The 14,370-nt window shown below is 40.4% G+C and overlaps 2 protein-coding genes across 3 annotated transcripts; both read right to left on the bottom strand.

Moving 5' to 3' along the window:
- Window positions 1-998: 998 nt before the first annotated feature.
- On the bottom strand, window positions 999-8,375 carry zmynd12 (zinc finger, MYND-type containing 12). Of its 2 annotated transcripts, none has more exons than XM_085442771.1 (8): window positions 8,110-8,375; window positions 6,351-6,480; window positions 5,824-5,995; window positions 5,562-5,731; window positions 4,318-4,440; window positions 4,155-4,242; window positions 3,464-3,621; window positions 999-1,608 (listed from the first exon to the last, which is right to left on the bottom strand). In XM_085442771.1, exons 1-8 carry the CDS (start codon window positions 8,235-8,237, stop codon window positions 1,465-1,467), a joined length of 1,113 nt encoding a protein of 370 aa, XP_085298897.1. In that variant the 5' UTR covers window positions 8,238-8,375; the 3' UTR covers window positions 999-1,464. The 2 variants fall into 2 exon arrangements, with proteins under 2 accessions (XP_085298897.1, XP_085298898.1); XM_085442772.1 differs by having other exon boundaries at window positions 3,476-3,621.
- A 153-nt stretch (window positions 8,376-8,528) lies between these two features.
- On the bottom strand, window positions 8,529-11,132 carry emp3b (epithelial membrane protein 3b (MAM blood group)). The gene is made up of 5 exons (XM_085444541.1): window positions 11,051-11,132; window positions 10,005-10,092; window positions 9,811-9,913; window positions 9,576-9,716; window positions 8,529-9,000 (listed from the first exon to the last, which is right to left on the bottom strand). The coding sequence occupies exons 2-5, from the start codon at window positions 10,080-10,082 to the stop codon at window positions 8,837-8,839; spliced, it is 486 nt and encodes a 161-aa protein (XP_085300667.1). The 5' UTR covers window positions 10,083-10,092; window positions 11,051-11,132; the 3' UTR covers window positions 8,529-8,836.
- Between the last annotated feature and the right edge of the window lie 3,238 nt (window positions 11,133-14,370).

Here is a 14,370-nt window from a genome sequence, read left to right as displayed (position 1 = left end):
CATCATTTACTCTACTGTGATGTTTGTCCAGTATCCATATGATCAAAGTATCTGACAAACTGTGAAATCCGCTGATGTCCACCCTCCTGATGCGGGAGGGCTGGTGGGTGTGCTCATCAAATCACATACTGACATAAATGCTTGTCTGGTGAACTATCTCCAGTTGTCGTCCCCCATTCTTTGAAGTATTTGTCCTTGTATCGAAACCTGCGTCATTCCACATCGTGTTCATAGGTGTAAATATAAAGATCACATATCTTTAAAAGACATGATTAGCTAGCCATAGGAAAGAGTGGAATGTTAATTTCTCTCTTCTGGCCCCTGCTTGAATTTGTATTTTATACATGATCCATCTAGCCAATGAAGGTTCACTTAACTGTGCTCCATTGACTTTAAGAATGCCAGTTCATCATCTGGTTTTCTTTGGGAACACTGTTTTAAGGATCATTTGAGGTCAAGGTCCCAATTCTGACTGATTTCTTTATGCTTGGTCTGTATAGATTACTGTTATAAAGTAAATAAACGGCATGGAAGCTACTGAAAGGAACAGGGGTACCACATGCTAGCAAAACAGGGAAGGAAACTGGCCTGCATGAAAGTTGGCCAGTTTGGAACAAACATGTAGGGACCTGTGGATGAGTCACTGTATATAACAACAGTGCACAAACTTAATATTTAATTCCGAACTGCTGCTAATGTATTCAGAAACTGAAAAAGGGAATATGGGAAAATCTGAGCGTTTCCGTGTTTGAAACTGAATGCCAAAAAAATTGACCAACAACAAATGTTTTATTGTATAAATTCAGTGCAAATAACACAAGTAGTGAGATGATTTTAAAACGGATTTTTTTTATATGAATGATTGTTTCAGAATTGTACATATTGTGTAAGATCTCAGCAATTAAATGTCTGTTCTGACATGAATCTTGGGTTTGCTAACAGGTTTACAACACTCTTTCCACTGCAGGAGGACGATGCAATGTTTTTGCCTCTAAAAGTGCAGCTCTCTTGACAAAACGCAGACACTGGAAATCTTTAATTATGTCTGGATTTGGTGAATTGGTGTAGAGACTCCGGGTTGCTAGGTACAAAACAAGCAAAAACATTGCATCACAAAGGCTTGAGCAAATGCCCTTGACCATTTTTGTGTTCCATAACATTTTGACAGTGTTAAGAAATGGATCCCAAAAAGATGCAATTCACTAATGTTCAAAATGATGTATATATATCCCTCTTTTTTTTTTTTTTTTTTTTAGATCAAAATAAAGACGAGTCATTATCCAGAACAACTGAAAATGTGTCTTTTTTTCTTTTAACTACATCTGTGCATCTATTTTTTAATCCACTCTCAATAATACTGTACAGCATGTAGAAAATCTTGCATTTGATTGTATATTTTCATCATTGTGGGGCTGCACAAATATCCTTAAAGAGCAGATCTCCAAGCAGAGCGATGGGCAGGGCTTAGTACTGTGACTCCGCAGAGCCAGGATGTGGGACTGTGTGGAGTATCTTCACCAGTTGCAGCAGGGCCTGGATGGGCTCTGTCAGGTCATGGTCTGGTATCAGCTGGCTGGCCTGCAAGGCTGTGCTGCCAAATCCCTGCGCCTGGCACACAGAAACAAACACAGCAACTGCAGCTGTTAAACCCTCCCGAGAGAGTAAATCTGCCTTATATAATGATATCACTGAAATTGGACCGCAACCCAGTTGACTTATTTACCCCACTTTACCCTTTAGTAAGCTGGTCTGCTGGGCTGTTATGTTATCCCCAATAATTAGGAACGTTTTGAGCAGCATTCATAAAAATAGCTGCAATTTGTTAATAGGGGTTTCAGTATTATATAGCCGGGTCAATAACACTTTTTCTTTTGGTAATTTTTCTTCCATTCACTAGCACAGTGACTTTTAAAGCAAACAATGAAGACATGACTGATGTGCAGACTTTCAGCATTAAATTGAGGGGTTTATCCCAAATACTGCATTCACTGTTTTAATGGAATTGCAGCCATTTTTATACCCAGTCCCCCCATTTCCAGAGCCTCAGTAACTGGACAAATTACTGACAAACAGTTTCATGCCTGGGTGAGGCCTGTGTTCTTTCATGTTTTCTGGATCTAAATATCTGAATTTGATTTTCTGATTTTTCTGAAAATAAAATTAAAAAATATATAAAAGTAGATAGATGAAAGCAAGATAAACCAGAAAGATGAGAGGAGAGAATTATGGAAAAAGATGGAAACAGCCTGTGACCTGAAGCATACCACATCGTCTGTCAAACACAGTGTAGGTGATGTCATGGCATGGGCATGTATGGCTGCCAGTGGAACCAGGTCACTGGTTTTCATTGTTTATGTGGCTGCTGATAAAAGGAGCAGGATGAATTGTGAAGTATATTTGCCCATACTCTCTGCTTAGATTCAGGCAAATGCTGCAAAACCAATCAGACAGCTCACAATGGATAATGACCCCAAAGCAAACTGCAAAAGGAACTCAAAGAAATGAGATATTACTCAGTGGCCAAGTCAAGTCACCTAATTTAAACCAAATAGCAAGCGTTTCAGTTAAAAATGTATCCTTATCCAAAAACCTGGACATAAGTGCATCTACCCACAGCTCCCTCAATACCATATACAAAAGCTGATAAGACTACAGATAGGCTCTGTTATCTAATGTTCAGAGAAACTACTTATATTTTCCTCAAAATAATAATGCATCCAAATCGTGATAACTGCTTGTTCTTACACTGATGTACTTTTATAAGTACAGCACTAAGACAAAAACCCAGAGACCTGTAACATTAACATTACTTTACACAATACCAACTGTGAAACAGTATCACTCTGTAGTGAATACAAGGAGAAAAATCATGATTTAACCAGGGTACCATGGCACACGTGCACACACACACACACACACACACACACACACACACACACACACACGCACACACACACACACACACACATATATATGGTTGGTGTAGCTGTTGATTGAGTAAAAGAATATCTAAGTGCACTGGATCTTGCCCTGCCTATAAGCCACAAAATAAAAATAAACGCTGTGAAAAAAAAATCCACGTGTATCATTGCTTGTTACATGCTTTATCCTATGTTTACTTGACCTTAGAAGTAGGATCCCATCAGCCATCCCATCCCGTACCAGCCTGATACATAACATGTTTTGCTGTTTGCTGTGCACATAGACCGCTATGGCTTTATCTGCCTTGTCGCCTGACATCTCAAACTGACACACACAAAGAGCTGCAGCTTTAAGAAGAGACTGGAAATCAAGGCCGCAGTCAGAGCATTGAGACAGTCCCATTAGCTAGTGCTAAGTCCCACCTTATCGTGAGACTTAGCAGTAGACAAATAGAGATAATCCCATCTTCAGACAACACAAGTAGGAAATAGGGAAATGGGGAAATGGGTCACGGTGGCAAACTAAACTTCTAATACCTCACCAGGTGGCTCACCTTGAGGAAGTCTCCTCCTAGGAACGACAACATGGCCAGGCAGTGGGCCACCACTGCAATCCGTGCTGGGTCTTTTCTGGTGTCTTTCTGCTCAAATTCCAACATAGTTCTCAACATCTCATCCACTTCAACTCGCTCGGCTTTGTCTGATTGAAAGGCATGGACACAAAAAAAAGCATGTCGTCTAGTTTACTGTGGTCTCAAACATGCTTTACCACCTCAAACAATGAAAGAAAGCAAGTGACATGCATGTGTTCAAGTTTGATCAAAACATGTATGTCTGTGTTGTCCTTGTAAACATCCCAGATAGCTTGGGAAACTGTTTGACAGGCTTAGCATTATATGTAGGGCAGCAGCTGTGATACAGGGCAGTGACATGGATGCTGCACAGCCACAGTAGTGTCAGCATGGGTCTCTAGTCAGCTCTAAGCAAGCTTGCATAAATCTGGGGTTTAGCTTTCACATTGCACAGCAAGACACACTCCAAATATAGAAGTGTCAACCTTATTTTCTCAGTGACACTCCAGTGGAGCTGTTGGCTGTTGACAGTTTGGAGCATGAATGATGGACTGGTGATGTTATTGTCTGATTCTGCTGAACCGCTGAATCGACTAGATTGGTTTTATAACCTTTTTATACCATATATACAAAACATATATGCAGAGTGGCTGCAACAAACCATAAAAGGAGTCCACCGGTGGATTTTGGATGCTTTCTTTGCGAGTCTCGAGAAGTCTGGTCAGGTGACGGTGCCAAATACGTGCCACCTACAATATGAGCAAAAGAATGTAAAAGGCATAGAAGATAAATTTAGTCTCAAGGGCAATGAGAACATAACTGACCTCAGAGTACAAGGAATGAACAGTGGGTATCTTCCCCTGCTTGGTAAACACATCAGCCATGAGAAAGTAGCCCCGAGAGGTGACTGTGCTATCCAGACCATACTCCTCAGTGGCAAAGTAGATCTGGGGAAATCAAGTTATATACATACTGATGCATACGACACAAAACATGTGCAAAATGCTTGTTGTTCCATTCTCTGTTAAAATGATCTCACGCTGCTTAAGTAATGTTGAGGTCCAGGTTTTGGGGAGGCTAGTCCGTAACTGATCTTGTTCCATTGTTTGTTGTTCTAACCAGGTTTGCTTTTACTGCACTTGCAGTGTGTTTGAGCATCAATGTCATGCTGATAAACTAATCAGACACTTTCCAGATGCTTTTGAATGGTGGTATTTGACTGCTATCATTATTCCATCAATTTTGACAAGATCCAAATCATCGCTCCACCATGTTTTACAGATGGCTGTAGACACTCCTCAGGTTTTTCTCATTGTTTCCCTTCCTTAAAAATTTCGGCTTGTCAGCCTTCAACTGCAACTATTTTCAATGGTTGATAAACAGTAGATGGATCAACTCAAGGGCCAGATGGTTCTCTTAGGATATGTGACAAGTAGATCGTTTTTCTAGGCCACTTCTTCTTTTGAGTTCCCCTTTTCCAGTTTCCTCATTTTTCTTTTAGGACACACAGCACATCAGGACAAGATATGCCAAGTTTTCAGCTCTTCAGAAATCACTTTGTTAGTGCAAAAATACTAGTTTGTGCCTCCCACATTGTGCTGTCTTTGGCATTTTTCATAGCTTCAAAAATGATGTGCTTTTGTGAGAGGCTGCTAGTAACAAAGTACCTGGACAATGAAATTGGCTCTTTGCTAAGTTGTCTGCTTTGTGTAGACATAACACCGGTTCATATCATTGAGTTAGGTGCCATTGTTATGCTTGAGTGATTCACGGGTCAATGTTAAATGGCTTAACAAACAAGCAAAAAAAACCCTCATTCTTGTGAGAAGAGTCAGGTACAAGGACTGGATTAAAATGAGTAAAAAGAAAACTTTGAAAACTATTGCTCAACATCCCTTTAAAATTCCAAGAAACTCTAATTCAATACACAATACTGTATCGTACTCAAAAAAACATGCTCGAGCAATAAACAAGCCATTATGGATTTCATTTGGTTAGCAAATGGCTTCTGCTCCTCACAATATCAATAAAGTTATGAAACAGTTAATGTGCTAATTATGACACAGACATCATTTGCAAAGTTATGCAACGCAGTATCCAGGTCTCCAGCCGCCACATGGAGGCGGCCCAGGCTCCTGTGGAGCTGGTGGTGGATTGTGAGACCACATTTTGGACTCTTCAACACTGCCCACTCTGCCTGGGACAGGAAATCTGCCACAAGGTCTAGATTACCCAAACCTGGAGATGCACACACACACACGGTCATGTATGAAACACCACACGATAAGAGAACATTTAAACTGAGAAGCCGTTTTGTGCTTGTTTCTCACCCATGTTGGCTTCAGCCAGCAGCAGGTAGGCAGGGACCAGCTGGACGGTGTTAGGGCCATGAACGTCTATGGAACAGCGCAGGCAGAGCTGAGCAGCAGGCAGAGCCTCTTGGTGTTTTCCCTCAGATAGCTTACTTTGAGCCACCAACCTGCAAATCTCAATAAGCTCTACCTATATAAGAAATCAAATCCAAGATAGGCATCAAATTAAAATATCTTATTTCCTCTTAAAATAAAACACTATCAAGTTGTCTATACACTAATGCCTCTATTTGACTGTTCCTCTCAGCTGTAACACATATTTTTTCCAGAATCTATATTCCAAAATTAGGAGCTACAACCCAGACCTGGACTTTGTGCACCACAAGGACAAATCATATAAAGAAAAAGGGAAAATAAACCATTCAAGGAATAATAATATAGTCTTTTTTTGTATTGTCTTTGACAGTAAGAAATGCAACCTAGACTCAAACTTCATATTTTTTTTCTCCTAATATATGGTGCCAGTGATTTCCACGCATCCTCACCTTTTTAATTTGTGTTTCAGTGTGACTGGTCTGTCGGAGACTGCAGAGTGTCAGGGCGCGGATGGGAACAAGCAGCTGACAAATTCTCTCGTGGATCCCCACCCAGTCAGCCTGCTGGTGCTCTGCAGCACTGGATGTTTTAAAAACCCACAGGTCATTCAGTCATATTTATATTCTCTTAAGCCACCTCAGGACTTTGTGAGAAGCATTTTTATGCATAATAAGTCTCCCTCTTGCACACTGAGACTGATGTTTTCCTGGCAATGAAGCTATTGATAAAGAATCACGATTTATGACATAAGCTGACCTGCAGCTCATACTTGTTGTGGATGATTTAAACATATGGATCAGGCTCACCTCTCTTGTCCAGACAGATACTATTATGTGTGCTTGACAGTAAAAATCTCTGTGCAGTAACAGCTTGTTTGGATTCTGCTAACATTTTCAGGGCAGAGTCTCTCTGATTCAGGAGATATCATCTGAGTACACAGAGGGCATACGAAATTATATGCCATTACATAACTGGTCTGTAATTTTGTTCATCTGGCTCTCCTCTTCTGCACACTTGTGTGGAAACTGTCCTGCTTTTCAGCTGAGTTTTTCCCCCCTACTGTGAAAAATGTGCGCTCATTCCAGTGTACTTGTGGTGAGAAGCAGCGAGCTGGAAATCTGACCATGTCATATCAACAGTAGCACTGACACAGCTTGTGCTTGTGAGAGTACAGAGACAGACAGAAAGGCACACACAGAGATAAACACAAATCAAGTGGTCTCTTCAGGATGTACTCTCTTGTCCCCGCTGAGTTTTCTATGCAAAATACACCAAACAATCACCACACACATGACTCGCATGCCAAAGTAGGATGACTTAAGACTAACCATTTTACCCTAAAGCCCTATTCCATGTGTATTACTTTGGCTCAATCCATGACTGGGAATAGCTTAGTATGCTTGCTTCACGTGTAATTAAAGATTTTAAGAATCCTGAGAACCTGATTCTTATTGTCTGACATATATGTGTACCTATATTTATATCTGTTTGTTTTTTTTAATAAAACCAAAAATTGTGCCTCTCATTCACCCATTTTAAAGACTGAAAGGATGGCAGCCACAATAAGTATCTGTAAGCTGCCTGAGACTGGCTTTAGTTGCTCATCCCTTTCCATAAATCCCCACAGGGAGTGATCTCGCCACATGCTCTTCTTCACTACCCACAGTGTGTGCCAACGGGGAAACTGCCCAGCACCATGTTATGGTCTGGAACCGCATATAAAACAGTGTCAAAGAAGGTAACGTCGGGTTTACATAAAAGCTGAAGCTCAGCAAATTATATTATGAAAACAACACGCAGGCAAAAGAACAAAAATAAGCGTTGTGGTAATGTATTTTCCAGCTGTTCCGCTCCCTCCTCATGACAATCACACTAAAACGCCCTCCTTACCGACGTGTTATGTATGTGTGAGCGTGGGAGGGGGGAAAAACATGGCGAACGCTGCCACCTAGCGTCCAACCCGTAAACACGGTTCTGACCAAACCATATAAACTAAACACAATACACGCCTTTAAAAAAATCTATCTATCTATCTATCTATCTATCTATCTATCTATCTATCTATCTATCTATCTATCTATCTATCTATCTATCTATCTATCTATCTATCTATCTATCTATCTATCTATCTATCTATCTATCTATGAATAACGGGTCAGTCGTTAGCACGGGCATCGCTCTGCCACAGCTCGGATAAACTGAGCTTACCAGTAAAAAGTCACTCGACACTTGCTACATTGCAGGCGGGCTTCTCTTTGGCAAAGCTCGCAGAACTTTTCCGCTCCTTTGGGCAAGGCAAGAGGAATGATCGCGGACGCTTGAGATTCAGCTTCCATTATTGCTACGAAGCTTGTTTATGAGTCGATATGAGCTTAATTTTGCAACATAAAAAGCAGCTTTTAAGCTATTAGCTTCCAAAGCTAGTACCAGTTAGGGTTCCCTGTTTAGTTTATGGTTGACATGGCAACAGCCTCAGCAGTTTCCCTCCCTGATGTAAAGCTGGTTTGAAAACATAAAAGAGACTTAAAGCTTTGTGGTTTTGTCTGATATTTATTAAGAATATATATATATATATATATATATATATATATATATATATATATATATATATATATATATATATATATATAAAAATATTAGGGGAATAGGCAAATTAAAATAAATTCAAATGCCTCTTAATAAGGCCAGTGTCACTTACTTATGGATTACTTTATGTGGTTAGCACATGACAGTGAACAGTAAGTGAATAACAAAATACTATTTGCAGTGAAAATGTCTCAAAATAGGCAAGCATTAAACCTTTTAAAAGTTTTTTTTCCTCTCAGCATACATGTCTATACAAATAAAAACAGCAACATTTTAAGAAACATAACATAGGCACGTGCCTCTTTCCAACAATAGGTGGGGTTGACATTGTGTTCCTTTTTTTAGATCACTACTTCTTGCGCAGATGGATGTATAAGACGCCGCTACACAGCAACAATGGGACACACACCCAAGCCAGGATGAAGCAGTAGCCAAAGTGTCCTGTCAGCTTTTTTTCAAGGATTTCCTTGTTGTGTATTGCGTAGATGAGCGCTGCAGAAAAGGCTGTCAGGCCTAAAACACATACACAAAAAAAACATACACACAATAATAATTGGTTAATGGGTCAGATAGTAGAAACGTTTGTAGTGTTAGTACCTACTAATTAGGTCACATAAAGTATAGTGGGAGCAACAACAGCATATACTTTGGATGACCAACACAGATCCATGCCATTCATATTTTATCAGGAGTAGCGGTTACTGCCTCAAAGAAGACATTTAAAAACAGAGGTGATCTCAAATATTTCAGGTGACATGTTTAAAAAAAATAAATGCACATATTGTAAGTGACAGAGGAGAGGGAGGTCTGGGGATCTCTGCTTAGACTCCCACCCCTGCTTTCCAGATAAGTGTCATAAAATAGATGGATATATTATTATCCTTAATATTATTATTTTAATAGTATAAGTCATATGATTACAAAAAAACAAACTTCAGCATTAATCTACCTGATACCTTTCCACAAGTTAGTTATTGTAATAGGCTTGAGTAGCATAATAATAAGCACTCTTTAATTTGTCATAGTTTTCAAATGCCCTGATCACACAGTGGCACTATATTTTGCAAGCTACTTCACTCCACTGTTACCTGCAAAGATTTGACACAATCCGGTGAAGTAGAAGAGACCGCCCCTAGACATGGTGAACAGCAGACCCAGGAACACCAGGAAGGAGACCGATGAGAAGACCACTGAGAGAACCATTAAGACCTGCACTGCCTGGAGCCATTCTGAAGAAGTAAACCATTCCCTGAGTCATATTTTTACCTTCGATGGAGAGCTATTTCATTTTACAGCAATATACAATCTGGAACAAAAACTTACGAGTTTCAGTGTTGGGTGAACACAGCCAGCTTTCTGTGGAGTTGTCATACCTGCAGCTGTGCCATAGGTCTGAGGTTTCCATCCCTTCCCACACCCACCAAGACTTAAAAAAGAGATCAGACATTACACACAGAGTCAGCTATTTCACACATACGAAAAATAAACACTCACCACTTCCTAAAGTTGACTGTTACCTTCTCCATGGTTGCAATAATCAGGATTGCCAGAGTGATGAGATGCAGCAGGGTGACAAACATCAGCAGGTACGGCATTTTTAATTACCTGCCAAAATCAAACGCAACATTTTTTTAGGTTTCCTGAGCCATTGGCATCCGGCGCAGTAAAGGAAATTGTGTGTGAAGCTTTTAATGTGTTTGTTGGTTCCACAGTGAAAGCCAGTGTTGGGCACCTTTCCTGTTTTTGAAACTTTAAATGGAAAAATCTGAGGAGCTGAACAGAGTTTTCTCTGTATTACATAAGACCACAGAGAAGTGATTTCTAAAACTTCTCTTTGACTGGGCATGTGTGTGTTTACAGCCTACTACAGCAAAATAACCTGTGTGGACCCAGTGAAATCTAAATGGCGCCAAAATAATTACTCAGTTAACCTCTCTGCTCCTCTGAAGGTTTCTTTCATCATGAAAGGGTTAATGGTCTGTAATTAATCCACATTTAAACGCGGATTGAATCCAAATCTACTTGTAAACTTGGAGTAAATCAGTCTGAGGGGAAAAAAGATTTGACATTGTACTTTAGTGTACCAAACTGCTAAACTGGCTGTCATAGCAGCTAATAGTTTAGAGTTCTTTTAATTTCATAATAAATAGAAATTCAAGGAGACAAAAAGCAGAGGAGGCGGAAGAAGGAGGCTTACAGGAAAAGAAGAAACAGGAAAAATTGCCTGTAAAGATCTTTATCTGAAGGAAAGGACAATTTGGAGGGGCGGTGGAGTCACGATTACTCTCAAATTATGTCATTACGCTTGAGTTCACCCATCGCATTCAAGTGCAAAGAAATAATCAACTGAAAACGATAATTTTTGTGCGAGAAAACTTAAATACAGGCATTACAGTAACACAGCATGTGATACAATCACTGCCTTTAGCCAGGCTGATAACTGACGTGGTCTACAAATTGTTAAATGTGATGAAATGTTATGTTGTTTTTACCTTGTTAAATTACATGATTTAACAAGATATTTAGAGAAGTTGCATCAAAATTCAAAGAAAGCTCTACTTACCCTGGATGAGGCTTATTCACTTGAACTAGATCTCAGCAGCTTAGCAGCAGCTTCCCCGCTCTACACTATAGTAGCCCCTCTTGGTGGTCCACTCTTTTCTCGCTTAGCCACACCCCCTTTATTTTGGTCACTTACTCCCAAAGTTTCCAGGGTGAACGCCTATTTCCTCTCTTCAGCACAGAGCTCCCTTTTGCCCTGACTCGTCACCATCCAAAAAAAGTCTCAAGTGAGACCCGCCTATATGCAGTGGAGACACATAAAACCACATGAAAAGATTTTTTCAGTAAACAGACCACTTAAAGTGCTCTCCGGTGTACGTGCTGCCCTACCTCACTCATTCATGTTGGTGTAGACATGAAAAATAAACACTCAGCTGCAACATAGCCAGTAGAGACTGCGCTTGTCGCACATAGAAAACGTGGGCGCGATAAAACAAATGGCATAGACTGTTCAGCCACTTATATTAATATGAAAAGACTGTTTAGAGCAAGGGTGTCAAACATAAGGCCACGGGAGCCAAAACTGACTCCAATCCAGCCCACGGCATGAGTCTGGAAAATGTGAAGGAAGGGATCAGTTTTGAACTTTAAACTATATTTTCTTAAGTTTGACATCTTTTTCTACATTCATACTACACAAAAGTAATAGAAAAACAATTAAGTGTGAAAGAATAAGTTTTTAGACATTCGAATCTAGTTTTTAAGTAAGGATGTCTCTGAGTGATTAATGTTTTACAAACATTTTAATTTTGCACACATATATGATAGCCTGTGGTATATAACCACATAACTATTCAGTACATTTTTAAAGCCATAAAACACAAAACAGCCAACAAAACAGAGACTGTTCAGCTTCAAAGAAAAAGTAGTGCCTCAGCCCATCAGCCAACACTTTTCAAAAGGTGACATTTTTAATTTGAAGGCAAGTGGTGTCCCTCTCCAAAGTTTCACAGGGAGAGAGCAGTTGTTGCAGAGTGTTTGTAGACAAGTTATCGTCTTCTGTGCAAAATTTGGGCGACTGCAGCAATCTGCTAGCGACCAAAGTAATGTCAAGGAGATTTTACGGATACCTCTTTGTGACCAATTTCAACTTGCAACTGCCCTCTGGTAACCATTGTCAGCCAGGCTGGGCATATAGACTTATCCATCGCCTGGGTGAGTGGGGCCTTATTAATTTACCGTGGGGCTCAGGTGGGAGAGCGGGTTGTCTCCCAATTGTAATGGCAGTGGATCTGACTGTGACCCAGTCCAGATGTTGATAAGTAGGGCCAGGTGTTGCCTATCAAATGCACTTGATTTAAGAGATCCATGAACAACTATGATAGCTCTATAAAAGCTGAAGTTCTGGCAGCATTTAGCTGCATGCACACGATGTTAACACAATGCCACAATATTCTCAGGAGTGGACATTCCAGCAAAATTCACGCCAAGGTCAAACCATGCAATGCTTAGGGAAATTCCACAAAACCCAAGAGCTACATCTGAAACTCTACAAGTTCATGACAGCACAATTAGAAAAAGACTGAACAAGTATGGCGGTTTGTTTGGAAGTTTAAAAGCGCTGCCAAGAGAAAAGTTTCTTCTCTCTAAAAAACCCTAAAACAAAACATAGCAACACAGGATTGAAAGGTTGCACCTAAACAAATTCCAGCATTTCCCCAGGCCTGCAGTTTGTGGAAGTTATAACAAAGACCTATTTTCCCCAACAGATTTGTATAAATTTGGAGTAAAATAAATTTTTACTGCTGCAGGAAAGTCTGGAGGGTTGCTGGCCTAACAATGGCTTTTAGAGCTGTCCTCGGGGCTCTAAATAAAAGTGGATTAATCAAGGAGCATGACCATCCAGTTTATTTTTCCTGTGAATGTTATGATCAGCCCTTTTTGATTTGCTCTCCCTGTTCTGTTGATGACGTTTGGACTAGCTAATCATCATCAACGTTTTTTTAGGCTTTGGTTTTGGCAGATTCTTTGGATGGCAATGCTTTTAACACGACACTAAGTGAGCACTCTCCTCTGCTGTCACCCATTGCTGAACTTTCATCCCCAAAGCAGTAGGTGGCGATGTTGCGCTATGAGCCATAGCTCAACAGTCAGAACAGGGCCGCTTACATTAAACCAGTTATGATTTATATTATACTGGTTAAGTATTTGGCCTGCATTGTGTAACGTTCTTTTATTGTTAAGAAAACAATGAACTTGGTTTGAAAACAGAGTTTTGTTCTATGCAACGATGTACAAAGCAACTGTTGCTATGTTTTAGAGAGGCAACAGTGGAACTGAAGTCCATCACTCTACGGTGACAGACATTATTCAGCTGTGGAAACATTCAAGACTGCTGCCAATCTTTCTAGAAGTGGAAGTAGCAGCAAATTCACTGCAAGGTCAGACTATATCATGAATTAGCAAAAAAACCCCAAAAACCCAAGAGCTACATCTGAGACTCTACTGACCTCCACTTCGTGAGAGCACGATTAGAAGAAGACTGAACAAGTATGGCTCGTTTGGAAGAGTGGAAAGTGTCTGACCTCTTAAAAAGAACATGGCAGCAGGGCTTAGGTTTGCAGTGTTGCATCTGAACCACGTTTGGACTTTTTGAACTATGTCCTTTGGCGAGATTAGACTAAAGTGGGGACATAATGCACAGCCCAAAGTTTGGGGAAAACCAAGCACGCCATCAGCACAAACACCTCGTACCAACTGTTAAGCACGGTGGTGGAGGAGTGAGGATTTGGGCTTTGATGTTGCAGTCACCAGACCTGGGAACCTTGCAGATAGTCTGTAAGGTGACAATGATGCAAGCACGCCCACAAATTGACAACACGGTTGCCGAAAAAGAAAAGAATTATTGTGTTGCAATGCCCCAGTGGTGTGACCTTAAGAAAGTTTTGCAAAACTAAATACCCACAAACCTCAATGAACTGAAGCAACACTGCAAAGAAAAGTGTGCCAGAATTCCCCCACAATGATGTGAACGACTGATAAAGCAATACATAAAACGATTACTTCAAGATATTGCTGCTAAAGGTAGTACTACAAGCTACTGAGTCATGCGAAGACTTTCGTTTTCACATGATCCTTGAGTTTTGCGAGCCCGTGTGAATTGCAGCCTGTTTCCTATTCTTAGCTGACAGGAGTGTCACCCAGTGTGGTCTTCTGCAGCTGTAGCCAATGTGCTTCAAGGTTCGTTGTGCATTCAGAGATGCTCTTCTGCATACCTTGGTTGTAACAAGTGGATTCTTTGAGTTACTGTTGTCTGCTCTTTCACCTCTGACCTCAGCTTGGCGTCACGAAACCTCAATGAACTGAAGCATTGCTGCAAAG

The sequence above is a fragment of the Copadichromis virginalis genome, linkage group LG20, assembly GCF_057382275.1.
Source record: "Copadichromis virginalis isolate Kocher_CV1m ecotype Utaka linkage group LG20, C_Virginalis_male_GT1.1, whole genome shotgun sequence".
Classification (NCBI taxonomy): Eukaryota; Metazoa; Chordata; class Actinopteri; order Cichliformes; family Cichlidae; genus Copadichromis; species Copadichromis virginalis.
This window is presented reverse-complemented; position numbering and strand designations above follow the sequence as displayed.